The following is a 20,303-nucleotide window of genomic DNA, read 5'->3' as shown; positions in this document are numbered from 1 at the left end:
CTAGACATCCATGTTCACACAGCAGAGTGTCTGTCGTTGGGGCTGAGGGCCCTAACCAGCCTTTTCTGGGAGCTTTGAGTCTCAACAATCAAAGTCACGTGAAACAACATAAGCGAGTTTACTTCCCCAGCATCAACATTACCTTGGGTCCCGAAAGTTAGAACTTGAATTCAACTGTTATCCAAGCCGTTCAGTTTTGATCTCAGCTTTTCCTTCCGATACTTTTAGATTCACGTTAACAGACAATCTCACACCCAAGGAGCACCAACACATGCACAGGATACTCTTAATTCTTGAAAAATGTGCAGTGGGGAGTGGGGATGGGGCTCAGGGAGGCCAGGAAGGGTGAGGAAGAAAGAAGCGATATCCTAGATAGGTTTCCCATCCCCCCTCTCCCTCATCTACCGTCTTAGTGCTGTGGGTGATGAGTGGCAAATTGAGCGAGATGATTTGAAGTCAGAGAGCACATCTAGGTGGCAAAGCAGGAATCCATCTTTGTCCAGCCAGGAGCTGGACAGATTAATGAGAGCGAAGATAACGAGTCTAGACTTCAGATATAAAAATGACTTCCCTTATCTCTGAAATGCTGTCACCTGTGGGGTTAAGGCCAGCCAATATAAACAGGGCACAGAAACCCTCGGGATTGTTTGCATAAACTAGGTTCTGTTATTAGGTGTGGGTGAGCGTCTCTGAGTGTGCTTATACACCCGGGCCAACTCATGGGAAGCATTTACAGAGTGGTTTCCAAATCCTTAGCACTGGAACCCGGCTGGAAACGTTAGCAGTGTCAACCAAAGAGGGTGAGATGTGAAATACACTGCATTTTAGCACCCCCAAGTTTGGAGGTTAGTTTTCCCTCCTGGGATAGGCAGGCATCCCACATTCCTCTCTCTTTGCTCTGTTCTCTACTTACTTTATTAGGGATAAAATGTCGCTTTCTATTTTTCAGTCCTGTATTTCAAGTGCTCTAATTCCAGGCACCAAATGAGCCTCCTTCTTCCCTTAACCAGACGCCGTGTCCAGATTTCTGCAACCTTCTCCACTTAGGACTGCCATTCCTCATGTCTTTCCCCTAACTTTCTTCTCTTACACAGCTGTGTACCTCGCTGAGGGTTAATTGAGACTGCTGCCTTGGTGCCCTGTGACTGGAAAGAAACCATCTTTGGTCGAAAATAAATCATTGCCACCTCATTTCACTTTTAATTTACTACTGACTTTTTTTCTTTTTTTTTTTGGTTCAGTCTCCCCCACAGTCTCTCTTTTCTCACCACTCATGCATTTTCAGCCTCATTGCTCTCCATTGGACAATGCAAAGCTGAAAGGTTTATCTGTAACCTATTTGTCTCTATTATAGGTTTCTAAACTTGAATTAAACCAGAGACAGCGAGGCTCTCAATTGCCCTTTCCCTGTATCTACAGGTGTTGCTGGCGCCATCTAGCGGTGAGGTGTGGCATCTATTTTTCTCTTGGGAGCTTTCTCAAATCTGGAGGCTTGTCGCCTCCACCAAATTCACATCACATGGGAGGAAGGAAAAGGCATGCAAAAATTTAAAAATAACTTTTTTTTTTACCTTGAAAATTCTCACCTGCAAAAGCTGAGATGGGTTCTGGAAAAAAAAACAAAAAAATTTGAGTTAGATGAGAGGAATACATAAGGTGAACACAGTGTATGATGAAGATGAGTTTCATCAAGCTTTTTCATACTACCCCATGCCCGCCACAGGCTCTGGGTCTAACACATCATCGTCATGGGGGCCAGGTGGGAAGGATTCTCAAAGTTGCTTTGGAACAAAAAGTCCTTTATAGAGTAATGGGTCCCTGAAGCATTGTAATCAGTCACTTACCACTGATTACTTTCTCAGAGCCTGGATTAGTTTTAGATGCCGGGGGCCCAGAGAGTTGCCTGAAGGGACTAGGGCGGTCTCAGGTGCTTCTGACATCATCAGGCACACACACACCCGGGACCCATGTGCCAAGAAAAGCACTTGGTGAGTTATTACAGTCACTCTGCGGAGTGAACGTAGGTCTCCTTCCTTCTCAGGATTTCCTCTTGCTTTTGGGAATGTCCATGGCTCTGATGGGAGGTGGTCCATGGAGTGAACTAGATGACCTGGCTGCTCAGTACTTCTGTCCAAGGAGACAGTGTCCTTCCGGTGCTGGTCACTTGGCATGCAATGTTTAATCTTACAACTCTGGCATGTTGGGGATTAGAGATATTAGCTTCAAAGCAAAATCTGAATTCTTATTTCACATGCCATGGCTCGTCCTGCAATTCATTCATGTAAAAGAACTGCCTGGGTAATTGTGTTATCACTCCAATATAACATATGTACTATTTCTGCTCACCAGTGAAGGTTTCCATTAAATCCATTAAACCTTTCCAGCATGTAATTCTGACTGGCAGTTGCTCTCGTCCTCTAGCATTTTCTTTGGTAAAAGCTGGAGTCTGATGATGCGGTCTTGGCACCCAGAATCTTCATATACTGAGTGCATGTCCCTTTCTGAATGGGAGCAGGGGTATAGCATTCCACCTCATCTGATACCTCTCCTGTCCTGACTGCAGCCTAAGCTCTAACTGAACTCACATCTCACCTCCTGCATGGACTGGTGCGACCCCACCCATTGGGGGAACAGCTGTATTTGAAAACGAGGTGCTGCCTCCCCTTGTGGATCCCAGCCCTCGGAGGAGACATGAAGAGACAGATATTCACGTACCCATGCAGTTCTCCAGTGGGACATCGGTGCTTATCCGAATGTCATCAATGGCAATTTCTCCCGCACGTCCTTTTCCTATAACTCCCTCGAACACAATCTAGAAGCAGGAAGAAAAAGTTCCAGGGTTAACTGAGCTTCTTGGTGCAAACAGTGCAAAGATTTCCAATTTTCTGTTAACTGTAGCTTAAAATCTGTGTGTGTGTGTGTGTGTGTGTGTGTGCATGCACACGCACATGTGCCTTACTGCACCTGGTACACATCTGTTGACCACATGGCTCTGGTACTTGAAATCTCAATTTAAAATGAGTTGATTGAAATCAAATGCATATTTAAGGGGATTAGAAAATACATATATATAACTAAGCGGTGGGCATTGTTGTCCAGTAACTAGAGTTATTGACTAAAAGGACTACAATCAGAGCATGTTTAAAGGAGAGTTGAAATTTCCCTAGCCATGTTTAATTTTTTTCTTTTTCTCACAAATCTTTCAAACGCTCAACCCAGGTATTTGGAAACTCAAGAGGACATGAGCAGATAGGGGTACTGTGAGGAATGTAGTGTACAGGTTTGAATTACCTTGGCGGTAACAGTGTCTTATAGCTCCATTATTACAACTAGCAGGTAAGTGATTTTTCTTCACCACTAGTTTGCCGAGCACCTACTATGTGCCAGGCACCCTGACAGTTACAAAAGCTAAGAAGACAAGACCCTCTGCCTAGAGAATCTTACCGTCTAGTGGGTGAGACAAAAATACCAACAGGGAGTAGCTCTGCCACACATTGAGGTTTCTAAGTAGGAAGGCAGGGACTCAGGCTATTCTGCAAGTGTGAGAGGGACTGCAGGCTGCATGCAGGAGCCTCTCGGCTCAGTAGTCTCCAGTCAGCCCTCGATTTCGCCCTCTCTGGGTTCTCTCTGCAAACGAGCACATGTCCTCTGGCAAGCTGAGCGAGCAGTTGGCTGCCTCACCAGCCATCTGTTGCTGCCTCTCGTCTGGGGAGGAGCAGGTTAATGCTTTGGCTGGTTCTCAGTCACCTCTTCCACAGTGCCTACTCTACCCAAGTTTCAGCCACAGCTGCGCATCCCCATCTGTGCCTCAGTCTCTTGCTCTGTGAGGGCAGAGATAATAGAATTCAACTCCTGGAGCTGCAGGGTGAGAACTCACTCATTTAGGAATCTCTCTGGTCTGCTGACCACTAAGCACCAACAGCCACCTGAACACTTGGGAAGGGGCGGGGAGGCTGTTGCCCTCTCTTCCTCTGAGTCTCAGGGGTTCCCAGGGCCTCTTTTCTCCTGTGTGGAGGGTTTGTTTGTGTTTATTTTCTTGGCTTCTGTGTTCCTTTGTCAGCCTACCTGATAGCAATCTAAAATAAAATGGAGAGAAGAAACATTTGTTGGGGAAGATTTCAGCAGTATAAAAGGCAATAGGAGGAACAAAGAACCAAGTCTGGGTGTAGAGATAGGCACATTCTGAATAACAAATAAGAGTGTCATTTAGTTGCCATGGCAACGGGAGAAACACAATGAAAACAGCGGCGCTTAACCGCGTTCCCTAATGATGAATGGGCACGGCCTTTGAAATATTGAAACGCAGATCTCAAGGATCCCCTCGGATCTCCGTACCGTCTCCCGTCGCCACCCCACCTGGTACTCCATGTCGTAGCTGGGCAGAATGATGCGCCCGTGTTTCCACTCGCCGCCCTGGTCCTCGCGGATGACCCAGAGGAGCTTGCTCTCCTGGCTGGCTTCGCGCACCACCTGCAGCGCCACCCCGCGGCCGCCCGTGGCTTGGTACTGGAACTCCATGCACACGGGGCTCCGCGGCAGGTGGACCGGTGGGCTGATGAGTCGCGCGTACTGGCCCTCTCTCCGCCCATCACTCTGCAGCCGCAAGAAGTTCCTGTCATCTGGAGGGGAAAACAAACCCAAACAGAGGTCCCTGGTAAATGCTTGGGAAGGACTCCAGCTGGCAGTTGTGGCCCCTCGGGGGGCGGGGGGTAAGCCGGGGCAGAATTTGGGTTGTCCTTTATTTACGAACTTGTTCTCCAGGCTCTGTGTTCCTTTCTTAGGGCTCTGATTCAAATGCTGCATCCCCTTAAGGCCCTTTCTTGAGTCTTTATGTCAAGAAGGTCCCTCCTGCCTATTTTCTCTGCATCCCTTCCTTTGTACCTTTTACATATGGCACCTGGTGCCATCCGCCTTAGGTCTTGGTTGGCTGTATTGGTGCTTGTCTTTTCCCCCTAGATTCTGAGAGGCCAAGCCCACATTTTAATCATCATCAGCTTACCCAAAGGGCCAGGGCGCTGTAATGAACTGAATAATAAGGGGTGAAGTGACTGCTAGACTACAGGATGGTTCTAGCCAGGTGGTTTATGCTCCAAGCCTTTATCATCTTGGCTGGGCACTGTCCAACTGGAAGACATTTACAGCCTTCTGTCTCCAGCAGTGCTGGATGAAGCCTGGGCTCTAGTAACTGCAGCTCAGAAGCCCGGCATCCTTGTTCAAGCAGAGCAGGGAATGGTGGCTGAATAGGAGTGGGGGATGGTTGGATGGCATCATCGACTCAATGGACGTGAGTTTGAGCAAGCTCTAGGAGATGGTGAAGGACAGGGAAGCCTGGTGTCCTGCAGTCCATGGGTTGAAAAGAGTCAGAAAGTTCTAAGCGACTGAATAATGAACAATAAAGGGGTGATGCAAGGGAGCTGAGACCCCACTCCGTTCCCTGCCCCACCCAGGGGAGGCCTGAACGTGGCCTTTCTGAGAGAGTCAGGCAAATACAGCCCCAATAAAACAGGTGTTGTCATCATCACTAACCAAACTATGTGTTTAGCAGAGAATATACACACATTGGGAGATGAAAGTTTCGCCCATCCAAATGTTTGAAGAATGTGTCTTTTGGCTGATGCACTTTTAAATACATCAGGTACTCTGTGGGAGGCAGAGTGCCCTGTTGGCAGACCCCATGCCTTGCAGACACAGGTGTGGGGACCTGCACCGGAAATCCAGTTCATGCAGGAGCATTTCGACCACTTGCAGAGAGAACAGGATGGCATTTGAGCAGAAAAATCTCACTGTCTCCTTTTGGCCCTGAAACATCTTATGTTGAACATTTCTGCAAGACGGCAGTGGCCCTTTCGCACCACATAACCAGCACATCAGACACCTCGGGATCATGTTAACCTGAGATGTGGGCACAGAGCTTTTTTGACTCAATAGGGACCGGGAACATCTTTGTCAGGGAAGGACAGGCAGGGACTCCAGAGCCCAGAATCAGCAGGGGACTCCTGGGCCACCCGTGTGCTGCTGTGTACCTGCCAACATCATCTTTCTAGTGAGAGCAGAGCCTGTGGCAGTGCTCCCATCAGTGGCCCAGAAACAGCTCCTTCCCTCCTCCTGGCCACCTCTCTCCCTCCTCCCTCTCTCCCCTAAGTCCTTTCTGGTTAGATTCTCCAGGGTTATTGTTCTGGAAGCTACCCTCCCCTGAAGTCAAATTAGACCAGTTTAAGATGCATAGTCAGGATTCTAGTTTGGGATACCTTAACCATCTAGAGGCACATTGGCCTAATACCCCACACCATGGGAGCTCTTCAAGGCCAAAGTTTGCATAGATAAGGAGGCAGCTGTCTACAACAAAGAATGTCAATGATGGTGATCTGCTGAGGAGGAGACACTGGTGTCACAACCAGACGCTCAAAGAACTTCTAAACCTATGCTTGTCCTATCAGATCTCATTACTACCACTATTAATGATAATAATTATAAGGCCTATTTGCATACTGCTTTACAGGTTACAAAGCATGTTGATCTGCCTTTATAATTTAATCATCGCTATATGCTTGTGAGCTGGGTCTTATGAATCTTACTATACACCAGATGCAGAAACCAAGGCTGGGAAAGGTTCAAGTGACTTGTCCAAAGTAGAAAGGCTAGTGAGTAGCAAAGCCGGACTGGACTTCAGGTTTCTCTGCCTTCGTGCAGCAGGCCCTTCACTTCAGCTGTGCCCCCGGTAACCCTGTCCCAAGTCCACGTGGTCAGTCACGTATGATTTAAGGCAAACTGGCTTCTCTACTGGGCGCTGTTCCCCTTTCTCCTTTTACCTGTAATTCTCTGCTTCCCTGCCCCCACCCCACCACTTTTGCCAGTTCTCCTCACCACTCTGTACATTTCAACATTAATGCCTCCCTTCTTTCAACAACTCAAGCATTTACTGACCATACCACTGATTTTACCTGGTTTTTAAAAAGACTGGAGGCCATTTTCATGCATTTCAGCTCCCCGCCTTGTACTACAATTAAATTGTTTGGTATATGTCTTTTCTATTTCCTTGGTTCGACTATAAGGTCCTGGCCTTACACACAGGAGGGTTAAGAATGCTTCTTCTCCCTGCCCCTAGATAGTGACACACACATATATATGACAAAATTTTCTGTTCCCATGAATGAATGAATGATAAACACATGGATAAAGAATGTTACGAGGCTCTCTATTGGAAACAAGAACAGATCAGGAATCAGCTGGGCTCTGTAATCCCTCAGGTTCATATAATCTCATAATTCCCTTCCAATCTACTGAGCCAACAGCCCTTTTCAAAGGTGAGGTGGTTTTTTTGAGACGTTCTGCTTTTTATTAAGGAACGTTTATACTGAAATATGAGTATGTATAAGTAAAAATGCACAATAGCTTTTGCAAAGTAAATACACCTATAACCGATATGCAGATCTTAAAACAAGGTGAGCTGTGGAGGCAGCCAGTCCACTGAGCCGCCAGTGACAGCCCCCCAAACGCTCCCACGCTCCAGTCATTTCCAAGACTTTACTGCTTCCACCTCGTATATAAAGGGAACCAGATTTCAGAGACTTATTATTCAGCCTTCTTCCTTCACAGTTTCACAAATAAGACCCACTGGCTGTCTGAAAATTGCTTGGCAGAAATACTGTCACTTGTGTGAATTTACATTCTTAAGCAGCAGGGGAATCATAGCATAATGGTTAGAATTTAGTCAGTACAATGTGTGTGGAGGTGTAAAAAGCCAGGCTGGCTGGCTTTTCTCTGGGTCTGCTTTATTTACCCATCCTGTTGCTAAAACTTCAGGCACCGTGAGGCCAAAGGTGTCACAGACTGCCTCTCCTGGGGACCTGAACTGGCCCCCTCCCCTCCCACTTTTCCTCTCTTCTCTTCTCTCTCTCTCTCACAATAAGATGATAATCACTGTGCATGATTTAAAGGGCCACTGGAAGACCAGGGAGTTAATGCTGGTGGCGTGCTAAGCACGAGCAGCTGAAGGATCATAACTCAGCGCTGACATCCGAGCTAATCCACTAGTTTGCAGAATCTCTAGACAAGCAGGCCTCTGAATTTCACTTAGTGGAATCACTTGTGCCCCACTTGTCTGTTAAGTGCTATGAGCTCGAGGGAAGAAAGATGATATGTAAATTTAAGGAATTAGCAGGAGACATCAGTCAGAAGGACGCTGAGCTGCAAAACGTCCCCGCCTGTCACTGAGAGGGACTGATTAGAAGCAGGACATCATGAAGGAATGACTTTGGTCAAGAGAAGCCCAGAGAGGGGGAGAGGAAGAGCAGGGGCAAGAGAACTGATGTGAGTTGAGCACCTTGAGGTGCCAGACATCACGCTGGGGGCTTCATCGCCTTCCGTAATCTTCCTGTGAAATAAGTATAATGTTTTCCATTTTTACCAAAAAGGAAACAGAGACTCAGAGAATTGAAAAGTGTGTCCCAGACCACTCCTAGAGAGGGATGGAAGTAGGATCTGAACCCTCATTGGACCGAGTAAAATCACCAGAGCCTCACCTCTCATGGGGGCTGGCATCCTAATGTTTGCTAATCTTTTAAAGGCTCAGTCTTCCCATCTGTGAAAGGGATACAATAATAGCAATATTGCATAGGGCTGGGAGGAGGAGGAAATGGAAAGAGCCTTTTAAAGTGCTTTGCATAGGAACAGGGGCACAGTAGAAGCTCCATAAAAGCTATGATCTTTATTTCAACTACCATCCCTGAACACTCTGCCTCCTGTTATTGTTCAGCCACTAAGTCACGTCTGACTCTTTGCAACCCCATGGACTGCAGCAGGCCAGGTTTCCCTGTCCTTCACCATCTTCTGGAGTTTGCTTAAGCTCATGTCCATTGAGTCAGTGATGCCATCCAACCATCTCATCCTCTGTCGCCCCCTTGTCCTCCTGCCTTCAATCTTTCCCAGTAAGGGTCTTTTCCAATGAGTCGGCTTTTTGCATCAGGTGGCCAAAGTATTGGAACTTCAGCTTTGCTGGCTTTTTTGCTTCTTTTAGAAAGAAAAAGAGTCCAAAGAGCCCCAATAACCTGGGAAGACCAATCAGAGACTCAAAGGAAGTAAGGTTTGGCTCAAGGACAGTAAAGATGTTCTCTGGAATAAGATGGTTCCCAGATATGTCCTAACCCCAGAAATGGGCCAGCCCCATGCTATACACTAGGCATTGTTGACCACATGTCTTTTGGGTCAATCTACAGTAGACAGCAGAGAAGGCAATGGCACCCCACTCCAGTACTCTCGACTGGAAAATCCCATGGATGGAGGAGCCTGGTAGTAGGAGCTCCTGGAGCCAGGAGTCTGGAGGAGCCTGCAGCCTTGCAGGCCATGGGGTTGCTAAGAGTCGGACACGACTGAGCGACTTCACTTTCACTTTTTACTTTCACGCATTGGCGAAGGAAATGGCAACCCACTCCAGTGTTCTTGCCTGGAGAATCCCAGGGATGGGGGAGCCTGGTGGGCTGCCGTCTATGGGGTTGCACAGAGTCGGACATGACTGAAGTGCCTTAGCAGCAGCAGCAGCACAGTAGACAAAAGAATACATCATTCTGGAATGAGAGTGGGGCCCCAAAAGACCATTTAGAAGGGGCCAGCCCTGCTGTTCAGAGGAACCACACTGAAAACATCCCTAGCACAGCTTTCCTTTAAATTCTCCAAAGCAGGAGTTTCCAAAAGCCATGCTGGCAATGTGTTTTTTGGGTTTTTTTGAGGGGGGGGGGGGCGGGGGTAGCACAGCCCTAACTGTCAGAAACGTCTTAAATTCAGTTTTAAGTTTTCCCACTGTCATTTAGACACATGTCATCCTTCTATTCCCCCGTGAAGTACAGCCAATTTCTGTCCTCTGACTAAGAAATAAGTTCACTCCTGAAGAATTACAACCCTGGTCTTCGCTTCCTCAGGAAATGTAACCCTGGCCTCTTTAGATGCGTACTTTGCTCAGTTCAGTGCTGCAGCTCCTTTAAGTCCCGGCATCCCTGTCTCTGCTGTGAGTGAAGCACATGCAGTGTCAATGGAGTCTGCTCTTCTGGAACATTATGGCCCGCCATTGCCAAACACAGAGGAAGTTTTAGCAGACAGTGACTGTTGATGGCTTGATAGAGCAAGGGTTGGCCTTGAATGGGTGGGCCACTTTACTGATTTGCTTGGACTTTAGGGGAAAAGCCCTTTGGATGGTTAAGAGGTCCCAAAACATGACAAGTGACTGGTTAAGAACCAGGTCTCCCTGCTAGAGGTTTCTTCTTTTTTTTTTTGTAGTTTGATGGCAGTGATGTCGCCAATGGATGGTTTCCAACAAGAAACAATGTAGAGGAAATACATTCAGCTGCAGAAAGAGAATGAAACGAAAATGTCCCAGAGATACAATCCCTCTCCTCCTGGACCTGACATACTTGGGAAGCATTCTGCTAGGTCCCTGACTCAAAACATCTGTTGTTGCCCATGACACAGAGAAAACAATCACAAGGGAATGAATAACAGGAGTTCAAAAGGGCAGAGAGGAAGTGTGGAGGACAAGGTCGCTCAGGCATCTTAACCTGATGCTGTCTCTAGGAAGGGTCTCTTGACATTTCACCTGGCGATTTACAACCACATCTGGCTTCAGCTGCCTAAGTGCTGGGTGATCACGTGAACGTTCCTGGCCCAACCGCAACGGGATCAATGGCGCCGACACCTTACCAAACCCTGAAATAAATCACCAGTCTATCCCCCTGGCTATCGCAAAGCCAAACACACAATCTGTCCAACACACACATCTCCTGGCTAGCATCTTGCCCTCCTGCTAGAACAGCCATCTGAAAGACTATTTAGTGCTGCAGGAGATGGAGTCTCTTCATATAGGTCATGCTTAAAACGTGAGTCAGCCCCTCAGCTGGCCTCCAAGGTCAGCCTATGTCTGCTAAGGTCCTCAAATTAACAACTGGTTAAGGGAAACATTGACTTTGGATGAACTCCACAGAATGTTCTCAAGGTTTACAATTGACCAGTTTGTGGACATTTGAGGTTTCAGGCTTGGGTTTTGCATAAAAGTCTATCTGGAGCTGATTTTTTTTGTATGTCAGCTTTTATGAAGGTTTGCAATTGAGACATTCTTTATCACACTGTCCCTTCACTGTCAATCTACACACTCAACCAATCATGACTTGCAGAAGATAAGGAAAAATAGTTTCTCCTCTCTACTGCTGTGATTCTACAGAGTCAGAGGTATTTTCCTCCCTACTTTCCATGAAGAAGGGCCACCATACTTTCCTTTTCCAGTTGATGTTATTCCTTAAATATGGCTTTCTTTTAGCCCAGCTGCTCCTGGTCTTTAATCTAGCCTGGTCTCAGCCTGAGAAGTTCCTGGCTCCATATCTGAAGTGGCTGTGCCCCAGCCGAGTCACAGAAACTGCTTCCTGAAGGTAATTCAAGCTAATGGCAATTCCGTGTCTGGACTGTTTGCTGCCATCGGCCCCACCTATGAGGAAGGTCTTTTGAGTTCAGAGAGTTGCTTTTTAATTCAAAGAGTCACTGCTAGCTCACCACCCAAAACCAAGCCCATTGTAAACAAGTGACTCATCTCTTTCACTGATCCCTTTGTGACCATCTACTGACCATCCCCAGCTACACACAATCCTCCTTTGTGCATGTCCCACAGGGAATCGCAGTCCTGGCCCTCCACGCTCCCGGAGTTTATCCAGCAGCCCAATGTGCATTACAACAGCCCTACACCTGATGGAAGAGCCCCCATCTGTAAAATCTGAGTATTTCAGAACATTGTATTCTTTTTTTTTTTTTTTAGAACATTGTATTCTTGACTTCCTCTCACTTGGTTTTGAATCCAGAGTAAAGGTTCTGGCCTCTCAATCTAGTAAACGTGCAAATGCTAGGTAGCCAGAACTCTGTCCTCTGAGAAAGGCAAACTAGTCCCAATAGCTTTTGCCTGTTTTCTTTACATTACTTCCATGACTCCAAGTTACTGAAATGAAGTAATATTGAAGTCATACTTCATCAGGTCAACAAACATATCACAGAGCACATATGTAGGGTGACCACACACTCGAAGATGCTGAGGCTGCCCTGGCATAGCACCCTTTGTAGCTAGCCTTGTCTCATTCCTGAAGACAATAATAATAAAACAGTTTTTATTACTATAATTGCTATTACTTAGTATTTACTCTTTTTGATTGAATGGGATAGTTCTGATACTGTCTGTGTTACTTGCTGACTTTACTGTGTTACTCACTTAGGTAGAATGATACAGTAACACAAGTACCAGGCACTGAACACTCCCATGAAGGGACCAAAGAGAAGACACATTTCCCTAATTATCTGCCCCTTGATTTACACCAAACCAAGGACCAGCAGCAGCAGCAAGGACCCTGGAAGTTATTCTTGTGTTCATGTCAAAAGGCGCTTGAGCAGCACTGACCAAGACAGCATCCTGTGATGACTGGCGTGTTCGCCATCTGCACCACCCCACATAGAGTGGGTACTGAGCCCTTAAAATGTGGCTGGTATGATGGAGGAACTGAAGTTTTATCTGTATTTAATTCTGATTAAAATTAAATTAGCCATAGGTGGCTGGTGGCTACCATATGAAGCAGGGCAGGTCTAGACACACAGGTTCACCGCAGCATCTCTTGGCCTTGTTCCTTGCTGAGCTGAATCTGATCATCCTCAGAACTGCACCTAAATTCTGTTTCTGATCAGTACCTGAGAATGCCTGCTGGAGACACACTGGCTCCCACTAGGGGAGACGTTTCCAGTGTCACTGCAGGTACGGGGCAAAGGCAAAGTGCCTTCTCGGAGAGGGCTTCCCAGCTGGCACTAGTGGTAAAGAACCCACCTAGCCAATGCAGGAGACAAAAGAGATGTGGGTTCAGTCCCTGGGTCGGGAAGATCCCCTGGAGGAGGGCACAGCAACCCACTCCAGGAATTCGCAACAGTGTCCCCAGGGGCTACTACGAACATACTCCAGGCTTCTAAGTCACAAGCGAAGAGCTAAAAAAAGAAATTCTGAGTATCTTGAAAGACTCTTGAAAAACAGAAACAGTGGAATAAAACCAGAGGGTGTCTTGTCAGCCTTAAGCAACTCTTTCCACTAGCCAGAAGAACCGAACTAATTGCTTACTTAAAAGGAAAAGAAAACAAAACAAGAGGAAAGAACGAAATCCGAAAACATCTAAGGAATGTAAGTCGCTTCCACAGACAGTTCTAATCAAATAGCCTGTTCTGATATTTCAACATGGCTATTTCCTTTTTTCTTTCCTGCCTTCTCCCTCTGCACGTGATGGAGACACCTCCTTTCTTAAGTGTAGTTACTTTTGTTTACCTATCCAACAAGGAGATAAAACATATGGCTGACTTAGAGAGTGGTGCGGTCTCCTCTTTGTGGAGGGGTGAAGTGTGGGTGACACAGTGGCTTTCAGGCTTGACTTAGAAGGTCCCGTGATTTTGAACCCGTCAGCATCTGCCCTGCCCCTAACAGCACAGCTGTTTCCTTTCTCCCAACTGCTCCCCTTGGGGCCCCAGTTTTTTTTTTTTTTGAAGAAATAGAAGAAGAAGAAAAAAGGACCACCCTGAACAGAAAAGGCTTTCTATCCTCTCCTGCTTAGAATCCAGCGTCATGTTTTGTAAGGAGAAGGACAGTGGGAAATACAGCAAGTGATTCTTTAAATCATTGGAGGATGGACAGATGGGCTCTGATTCGGTTTTCTGGAGGCAGCGTCTAAGGGCTGCTTTTGCAAACCTCAGGGATTCCTCTGGAAGAGGAAAACTGTTATTTTCTTTCTCAGTTTCTTAAGGGAGAAACAACATTAGATCTAGCAGTTCCTCATGGCCCTAATTTTCTTTCTGTCCCTATCTAGCCAGCCAAGGTTGAACTGCTGCCCACTCTTCGAGATTGCTCTGAAAAGCCCTCCCAAACCACAGGGTGTAATGAATCAAGCAGAATGAGAGCAAGGATGAGGATCCCCAGCCAGTAGCTAGGGCCGACCAATGGGGCATCAGGTGAGGGCCAGGGCAGGGTGAGGAGCGGGCAGAGAGGAACCTTGTCAAACAGAGTAACTTAAGCTCTTCCCAAAGTGTCATTTGCAAATTGCCAGCCTTGGAACCTGGACCTCCAGGTCAGCCTGGACGGGGCTGACCTCAGGCCTTCCTAGAGAAAATCTGCTCAGAAGAGTGCAAGGGAGAAAGCGGAATTGTTAGAAAGAGCCTGAGGATGGATGCTGAATGAGATTCAGTAAATCTCCCCTTGCTCTATCATCTACACCCCTTCATGCAAAGCACCTTTGCCAAGCCATCCCCTTATATACACACCACACACACACATGCATATAAACCACAAACACACTCAAGCACAAACATACAGACACACACATATGCACACATTTGCACATACACACAAACCAAACACATGCATATCCATATTTACAAACACATAAAATCGACACATAAAAACCTAACATATGCACATACAGACACAATCACAAATACTTTGAGAAAGAAACACATGCACAAACATACACACAATGCACAAGTACACACCTATAAATGTGCACACACACAGACACACACCCTGCAAATCTCCTTTACGTTTGTATAGAAAGTGGGGGTTGGGAAAAACAACCAATTAATTGGGCCAAGTCTCAAAGGAGAGGAAATGAAATGAAAAATCCAGGCTGGGTTATAAAAATAAGTATTTTTTTCCAACGTGCAGGAGGCTCATTATATTAATTAAACATTATTGCAGTGAACGAGGGCGGGGGGAGGATGATTAAGGCTGGGATGAGGGTAAGTGTTCTCCCCCGTTGCCCAGGGCGGTGGTGATCTTCAGATATTAATCTCTCTGAGCACTCAAATGCTGAAGAGATAAACACTTGAAATATGAAAATGTTTTTCTCCAGAGCAGACGCCGTGACCCTCCGGGAAAACAAGTGCAGGCCGAGTCAGGAGGCGGCCTGTGGTGCTCTCCCTGCATCTGTTTGACTGCCACCCTGGGGAGGAGGGGACACGGCCAGGCCCGGGGGTGAGGGGCAGCAGAGTCACTCTGGGAGACTCTGCACAAGGGGATGTTCTCCCCCTTTCCTTCTCTAGGCCGGCAACATATGATCTACTAATTTCTAGAATTAACCTCTTTCCTCTCAGACTCTTTTGGGGGCCTAGGTCCAGGAGCATTGAAAGCTAACTTGTGATGTGCTGGAGCAACGTCTACTATGTACTGGCTTGAGAGAGCTGATTGTGGAATTTTCTGGAATTTTGTAAGCCAGCTGTTGAAACACAAGCATTATTACCAATGGAACTATATAAAGTTACCCAGAAATTAAGTATATTAAAAAACAAAAGGAAATAAATTCTCAAAGTGCAATACTTCCTAATTATTTTAATACATCTTACCAGTACACATGATTCTGAAGTTATTTATATCTATTGTATCTGCGTGATGGAAAAAACTGAGGCTGTGTTACTGACTTCTCCACTCCGCCTCTGATGATGTCATGTTGGTAGCTTGCGTTCAACCACAGTGGGGGATTTACACCACAGAGCGGCAAGCATTACAAAGCAGATTTAGGAAAAAAAATCCTGGTGGTTAAACCTTACTGGAACACTGCTATAAAAGCCTGGCACGTACAGAGTGTGGATAACTCTTGTCTCTACCTGCTTAGAAGGGCTAAAGACAACCCCTCTCTACACTTTGGCCACCTGATTCAAAGAGCTGACTCACTGGAAAAGACCCTGATGCTGGGAAAGACTGAAGGCGAAAGGAGAAGGGAGCGGCAGAGGATGAGATGATTAGAGCGCCTCACCAACTCAATGGGCATAAATTTGAGCAAACTCCGGGAGACGGTGGAGGATAAGGAGCCTGGCGTGCTGCAATCCATGGGGTTGCAAAGAGTCAGACACGACTTAGCAACTGAACAACAACAACTCTGTCAGCAGTGTCAGGAGAGGCTTCGAGACCAAGTGGGTGGCTTCCTAATATTCCAAAGACTGGCAGCGATGCTCTTTGAGAGGCCAAGTGGTTCATGCCCTTGACTTGGTTTTCGACAGAAGTGATGATACCTTCCCAGAAGTAGCAGTCAAGGAGTTTGGGCCAGGAGTTTCCCAGTGAGCCAGTTTAGGAACAATACCCACCATGGAGCTGACCACAGGCTCTGTGCTGGTGGTGGTGAGCTGACTACGGGAACAAAGGGACACTACCCCATCCCTCTTCTAGGAACTCCCAACTGCTCTTTCTTCTTCTTTTACCTTAGCGTCTCCCACTCCCTCCCAGCTTCCAGGCTGCACTGTAATCACAAGAGAGGGCCAGGAACCACCAAACAGCTATGCCGTCGGGTGACATTGTCAGCAAAGACTCGGTGGTTTGTGGGCAAAGAGCAGAGGACTGATCCATGGTGGGAAGTTACTAGGAAGCTCGCCAGGGAATCTAGAGCTGAAAAACATGGTGCAGGCTGGTCTTGCACGTGTGTTAAGTCGCTTCAGTCGTGTCACACTCTGCCACCCCTCCTGGTGGACTATAGCCCACCAGGCTCCTCTGTCCATGCGGTTCTCCAGGCAAGAATACTGGAGTGAGCTGCCATGCCCACCCCTCCAGTGGATCTTCTCAACCCAGGAATCCAATCCGTGTCTCCTGCATTGCAGGTGGATTCTTTACCACTAAGCCACCAGGGAAGTCCTCTCTCAGCTCATCACTCGTGGCTGGCTTACCTGGAAACGTCCGGTCATCAGGACTGGAACTGCTGGCCCAGGTGCTCCTGAGCCACTTGGCGTGATCGTACATCCAACCACAGGGCTCCTCCGGGAAATCAAAGTTGCAATTGAATCCTGAAGGGAGCTGCAAATCTTTGTCTGAAAGGAAAACAAAATCCAAAACAAGGAAATGAAATGGGTTCGGAGAACAGCCACAGTGGTGCTATTTAAACCGCTGGCAGAGCCTAAGGGGAGAACAGAGAAAGCAATGGCTCCCTTTGCTTATTCATTGAACCCATCTTGGCGATGGCTGGATTTCGGGTCAGCCTTTGGTCTCATCCTTCCCAGGCATGAAAGCCAAGTCTGCCAGTGGTTCCCATAGTCAGCAATTATAAATGAGGCCACCAAATGGCTGCAGGCTCTAATCAGCCTCTTCTGTCCACCTTGGAGAGCAGACAAATGTGAAAATCGCTGTTCCCTAAATGCCAGAGAAGAATGTCTCCCCAGTGCCTTGGTGGAAGGCGGGATCCTGCCAACCTGGCTGTCAGCAGTGATGGGCAGCCCGTTGGCATCCACAGAGGCTGGAATTCAAAATGCAGGAGGTGCTGGCTGGGGAGGAGAAAGTGACCTCCGAAACAAGGAGGGCTTGTTTGCTCCCCTTCACCTCCCTGTGCCAGGTCTCTCGTTTCAGAGGACCAGTCAGTTCAGAATCCCCAGGGGGAGGTACTGCCAGGAGGGCAGCTTGGCATGTTAAGGGCAAAAACGAGGGGGGTGGGGGCAGACCAGCCTGCCACCCAGCTCAGCGCCAATCAGGAGGAAGAATAATTTCACATGGCTCGGAGTGCCCCAAGGCCAGGATTCCAGGGGCAGCAGAGAATAGAAATCTAAGAAGAGACCACACAATGGCTTGTCTCCATCTGCAGGGCTGTTCACCTCTAAGTGAATAGACTGAACCCAAGAGTTTCTTTTGAGGTTCCACTTAGCTCTAAAAATCCAGTCTGAGCTGGTGCCAAACATGTGATGAAGTGGGGGTTGGGGGGCAGTGAAGAGAGGAAATGGAAACCCAAATTAGGACTCTTGGCTGCGGAGACAGCGGAAAAATGCTGCTCAATGCTGGGAGCTGGGAGGAAGTGGGGTCTTTGGCCTTTTCACTTCCCTTCTCAGGCTTCCCAGAGAGGAATTTCCGTGGGGAAGACCTAGAATGCAGGTTAGGAAGTCGAAAGGGAACAACAGACTGATGGCAACAAGCTGCTCCCACCCTGGGGGCGAGGAGGGCTCACCTCTGAGGGGAGGGCCCTGCTGGCCTGGGGGCACACGGCAGATTGCCACTGGGTCCTGCTCGTCTCTTTCCCTTCCCAAGAAAGAATATTTAATATTTGCCCATCCTTGGCCAAAGTCAGCATGAGAACAAACACATGGAATCTATTATTGCAGCATCAACCTGTGGCTTGGAAAAGTCAGCCCTTCGCCCTCACCATTCCCTTCTCCTGACAACTTCTAAATTTCTATTTTTCCATTCAAAAATATGGAGTAATTCAATATAGCATAATTCCTCTCGAATGTTTATATGCATACTGTATCTCAGGAACCCAATTCCACAAAGAGATCTTTTGCTTAAAAAAAAAAGAGAGAAGGGAGGAACCACTAAAGAAACCCCAAATGAGACAAACCACACTATAAACGGGAAAATTATATTAAACTTCTGATTTGCAACAGAACTCTTAAATTTTCCTTTGGATTGGCATTTAGATAAAAACCCTCCTTTTGCCCTCCACCAAGCTAACTCTGCTAATCCAACACCACACAGTAAATGAATGCATTCCCCTTTTGGCTCTCAAACTCTTTCAAACATGTCTTGGAAGATTCTCCAAGTCTCTTTCTCCTCTTCATAAAACAAAAACAAGTTCATTAAAATGTCAGAATTCTGAATTCAACTATCCCTGACCAAGAGTGTCCCCCCACCACCCGCCCACGCAATACACAAAAGCGCATTCCTAAAAGCATATGCATTAAATTATCATTTTGCAGTCATACAACTTCAGCATTTATTTTTGGCTCTCCTCCCACTCTTCTTTGTAGCCATTTTTGGGAGCCGTCTACCCCATCAGCACAGTTCCTCGTACTGGCAAGTGGTTAAGGGCATGGGTTCCACAGCCTTTGCCATCCATCTCCCCACTGACTGGGTGCTAGGTTTTTCTGTCTCCATCACTTCCCCAGCCTCTTGACCAATCTTCCCTCATTTGGCTTAATGAACAGTTAATAACGATCAGCAATTTACTGTAAATTGAGGCTGTCAAGCATTTAATCCTAGTCAAAAATGCCAGGTGTTCCAAAATTTGTGGTTTGTTAGGAATGTCCTCATATTCTGTGGCCTTAGCAGGAAGATTTAAAATGTGATGTCCTTCTTGGGCTCTGCCAACTATTGTTTTTTTCATCTGAGTTGGATATGCTTAGGAGAGAAAATGAAAATGATACAGATTTCCCATGTGATGAGGTCAATGGGAAATGAAGAGGCCCTGAGTGTTGAGGGACAACTGAGGTGCCTTTTCGTACTGCTGCCTTTGTCCCTGACCTCACTCGCCTTGTGGAGAATGCAACGCACGCTCAGAGTCATAACTGTAATGCTTTCTTAACCAGCGATGGTGAAGACACAGGGAAATGCAGATAAGTCATGTCACCCAGCTGACAGACAGATCTCCCTTTGACTGTGCTGTGGACACAGCCATCACGGTTGTGGATTCTAAAGACAGGAAGTGAGGGCTTGGAAAGGAGACTTCTCAATGGAGTTCTCCTTGGATGGACCCTTATCTCAGCCGATGACCAGTGTACTGATTTTTCCAATATCTGAATCCTTCTAGATAGGTTATAAATAGCTACCGCCCCAAGTCCCTAAGTATCACACCTTCCTGACCTCTGACCAAGGGACCCCCAGTTCCTGGCCCCCACCATGGACCAGCCTCCACTGTGACTGGCTGGCATCCATGCCACCCCAGTGAAATACAACCACCACCCCATCCTCACCATCCTCAAAGCTGCAGTTCTCCCCACAGTCCGTGGCCTCCTCATCAGTGGGATACGGGGTGGTGGTCTCTTCGCTCTTCACGGTGGGTCCCAGTGTCTCAACTGTGGGCTTTGAGTCTGCAGAGAGGCAAAGTACAGGAGTGAATCCTTCAGGCAGCAGCCTGTGTCACACCCAGCAGGAGGAAGATGCCAAATATTAAGTCTCTCCTCCAAGGGTGGGCCTTTCAAGATGGAAGGAGAAAGGAAAGCCAAGATGGACACATACACACACACACACACACACACACACACACACACACACATGAAGTCACTTCTGTGTGCTGTGGTGAAGTCAAAACCATAACCTGTGTTAAGGAGAATGGTCCCTAGATGTAGAAACAGCCATGACAGAGGGATGAACACAAACCCACCTGTTTACTCCGCTGCAGAGGGTCTGAGGCCAACACAAAAGGCCACGCCAGGCCGTAATGAATGTGGGTGACACTGACCCCAGGCGGGACTCAACCATGCCCTGGGTGTTCTGTTTAAGACACAGAACCTGCTTAAGACACTGGACCTAGCGGTCCAGTGGTTAAGACTCCACACTTCCAGTGCAGGAAATG

At 47.3% G+C, this 20,303-nt stretch overlaps 1 protein-coding gene across 4 annotated transcripts in view; it reads right to left on the bottom strand.

Moving 5' to 3' along the window:
• NRP2 (neuropilin 2) overlaps window positions 1-20,303 on the bottom strand; it is a 120,174-nt gene that overhangs the window by 31,807 nt on the left and 68,064 nt on the right. For 2 of the 4 annotated variants that reach the window (XM_019975603.2, XM_019975618.2), the window contains exons 11-15: window positions 19,702-19,818; window positions 16,699-16,839; window positions 4,357-4,619; window positions 2,716-2,812; window positions 1,572-1,607 (exon numbers count right to left, since the gene is read on the bottom strand). In XM_019975603.2, coding sequence (XP_019831162.2) covers window positions 1,572-1,607; window positions 2,716-2,812; window positions 4,357-4,619; window positions 16,699-16,839; window positions 19,702-19,818 — 654 coding nt within the window. The remainder of the gene's footprint in view (window positions 1-1,571; window positions 1,608-2,715; window positions 2,813-4,356; window positions 4,620-16,698; window positions 16,840-19,701; window positions 19,819-20,303) is intronic. The other 2 variants (XM_019975610.2, XM_019975627.2) reach the window with 1 other exon arrangement.

Source organism: Bos indicus, chromosome 2 (assembly GCF_029378745.1).
Source record: "Bos indicus isolate NIAB-ARS_2022 breed Sahiwal x Tharparkar chromosome 2, NIAB-ARS_B.indTharparkar_mat_pri_1.0, whole genome shotgun sequence".
Lineage (NCBI taxonomy): Eukaryota > Metazoa > Chordata > Mammalia > Artiodactyla > Bovidae > Bos > Bos indicus.
This window is presented reverse-complemented; position numbering and strand designations above follow the sequence as displayed.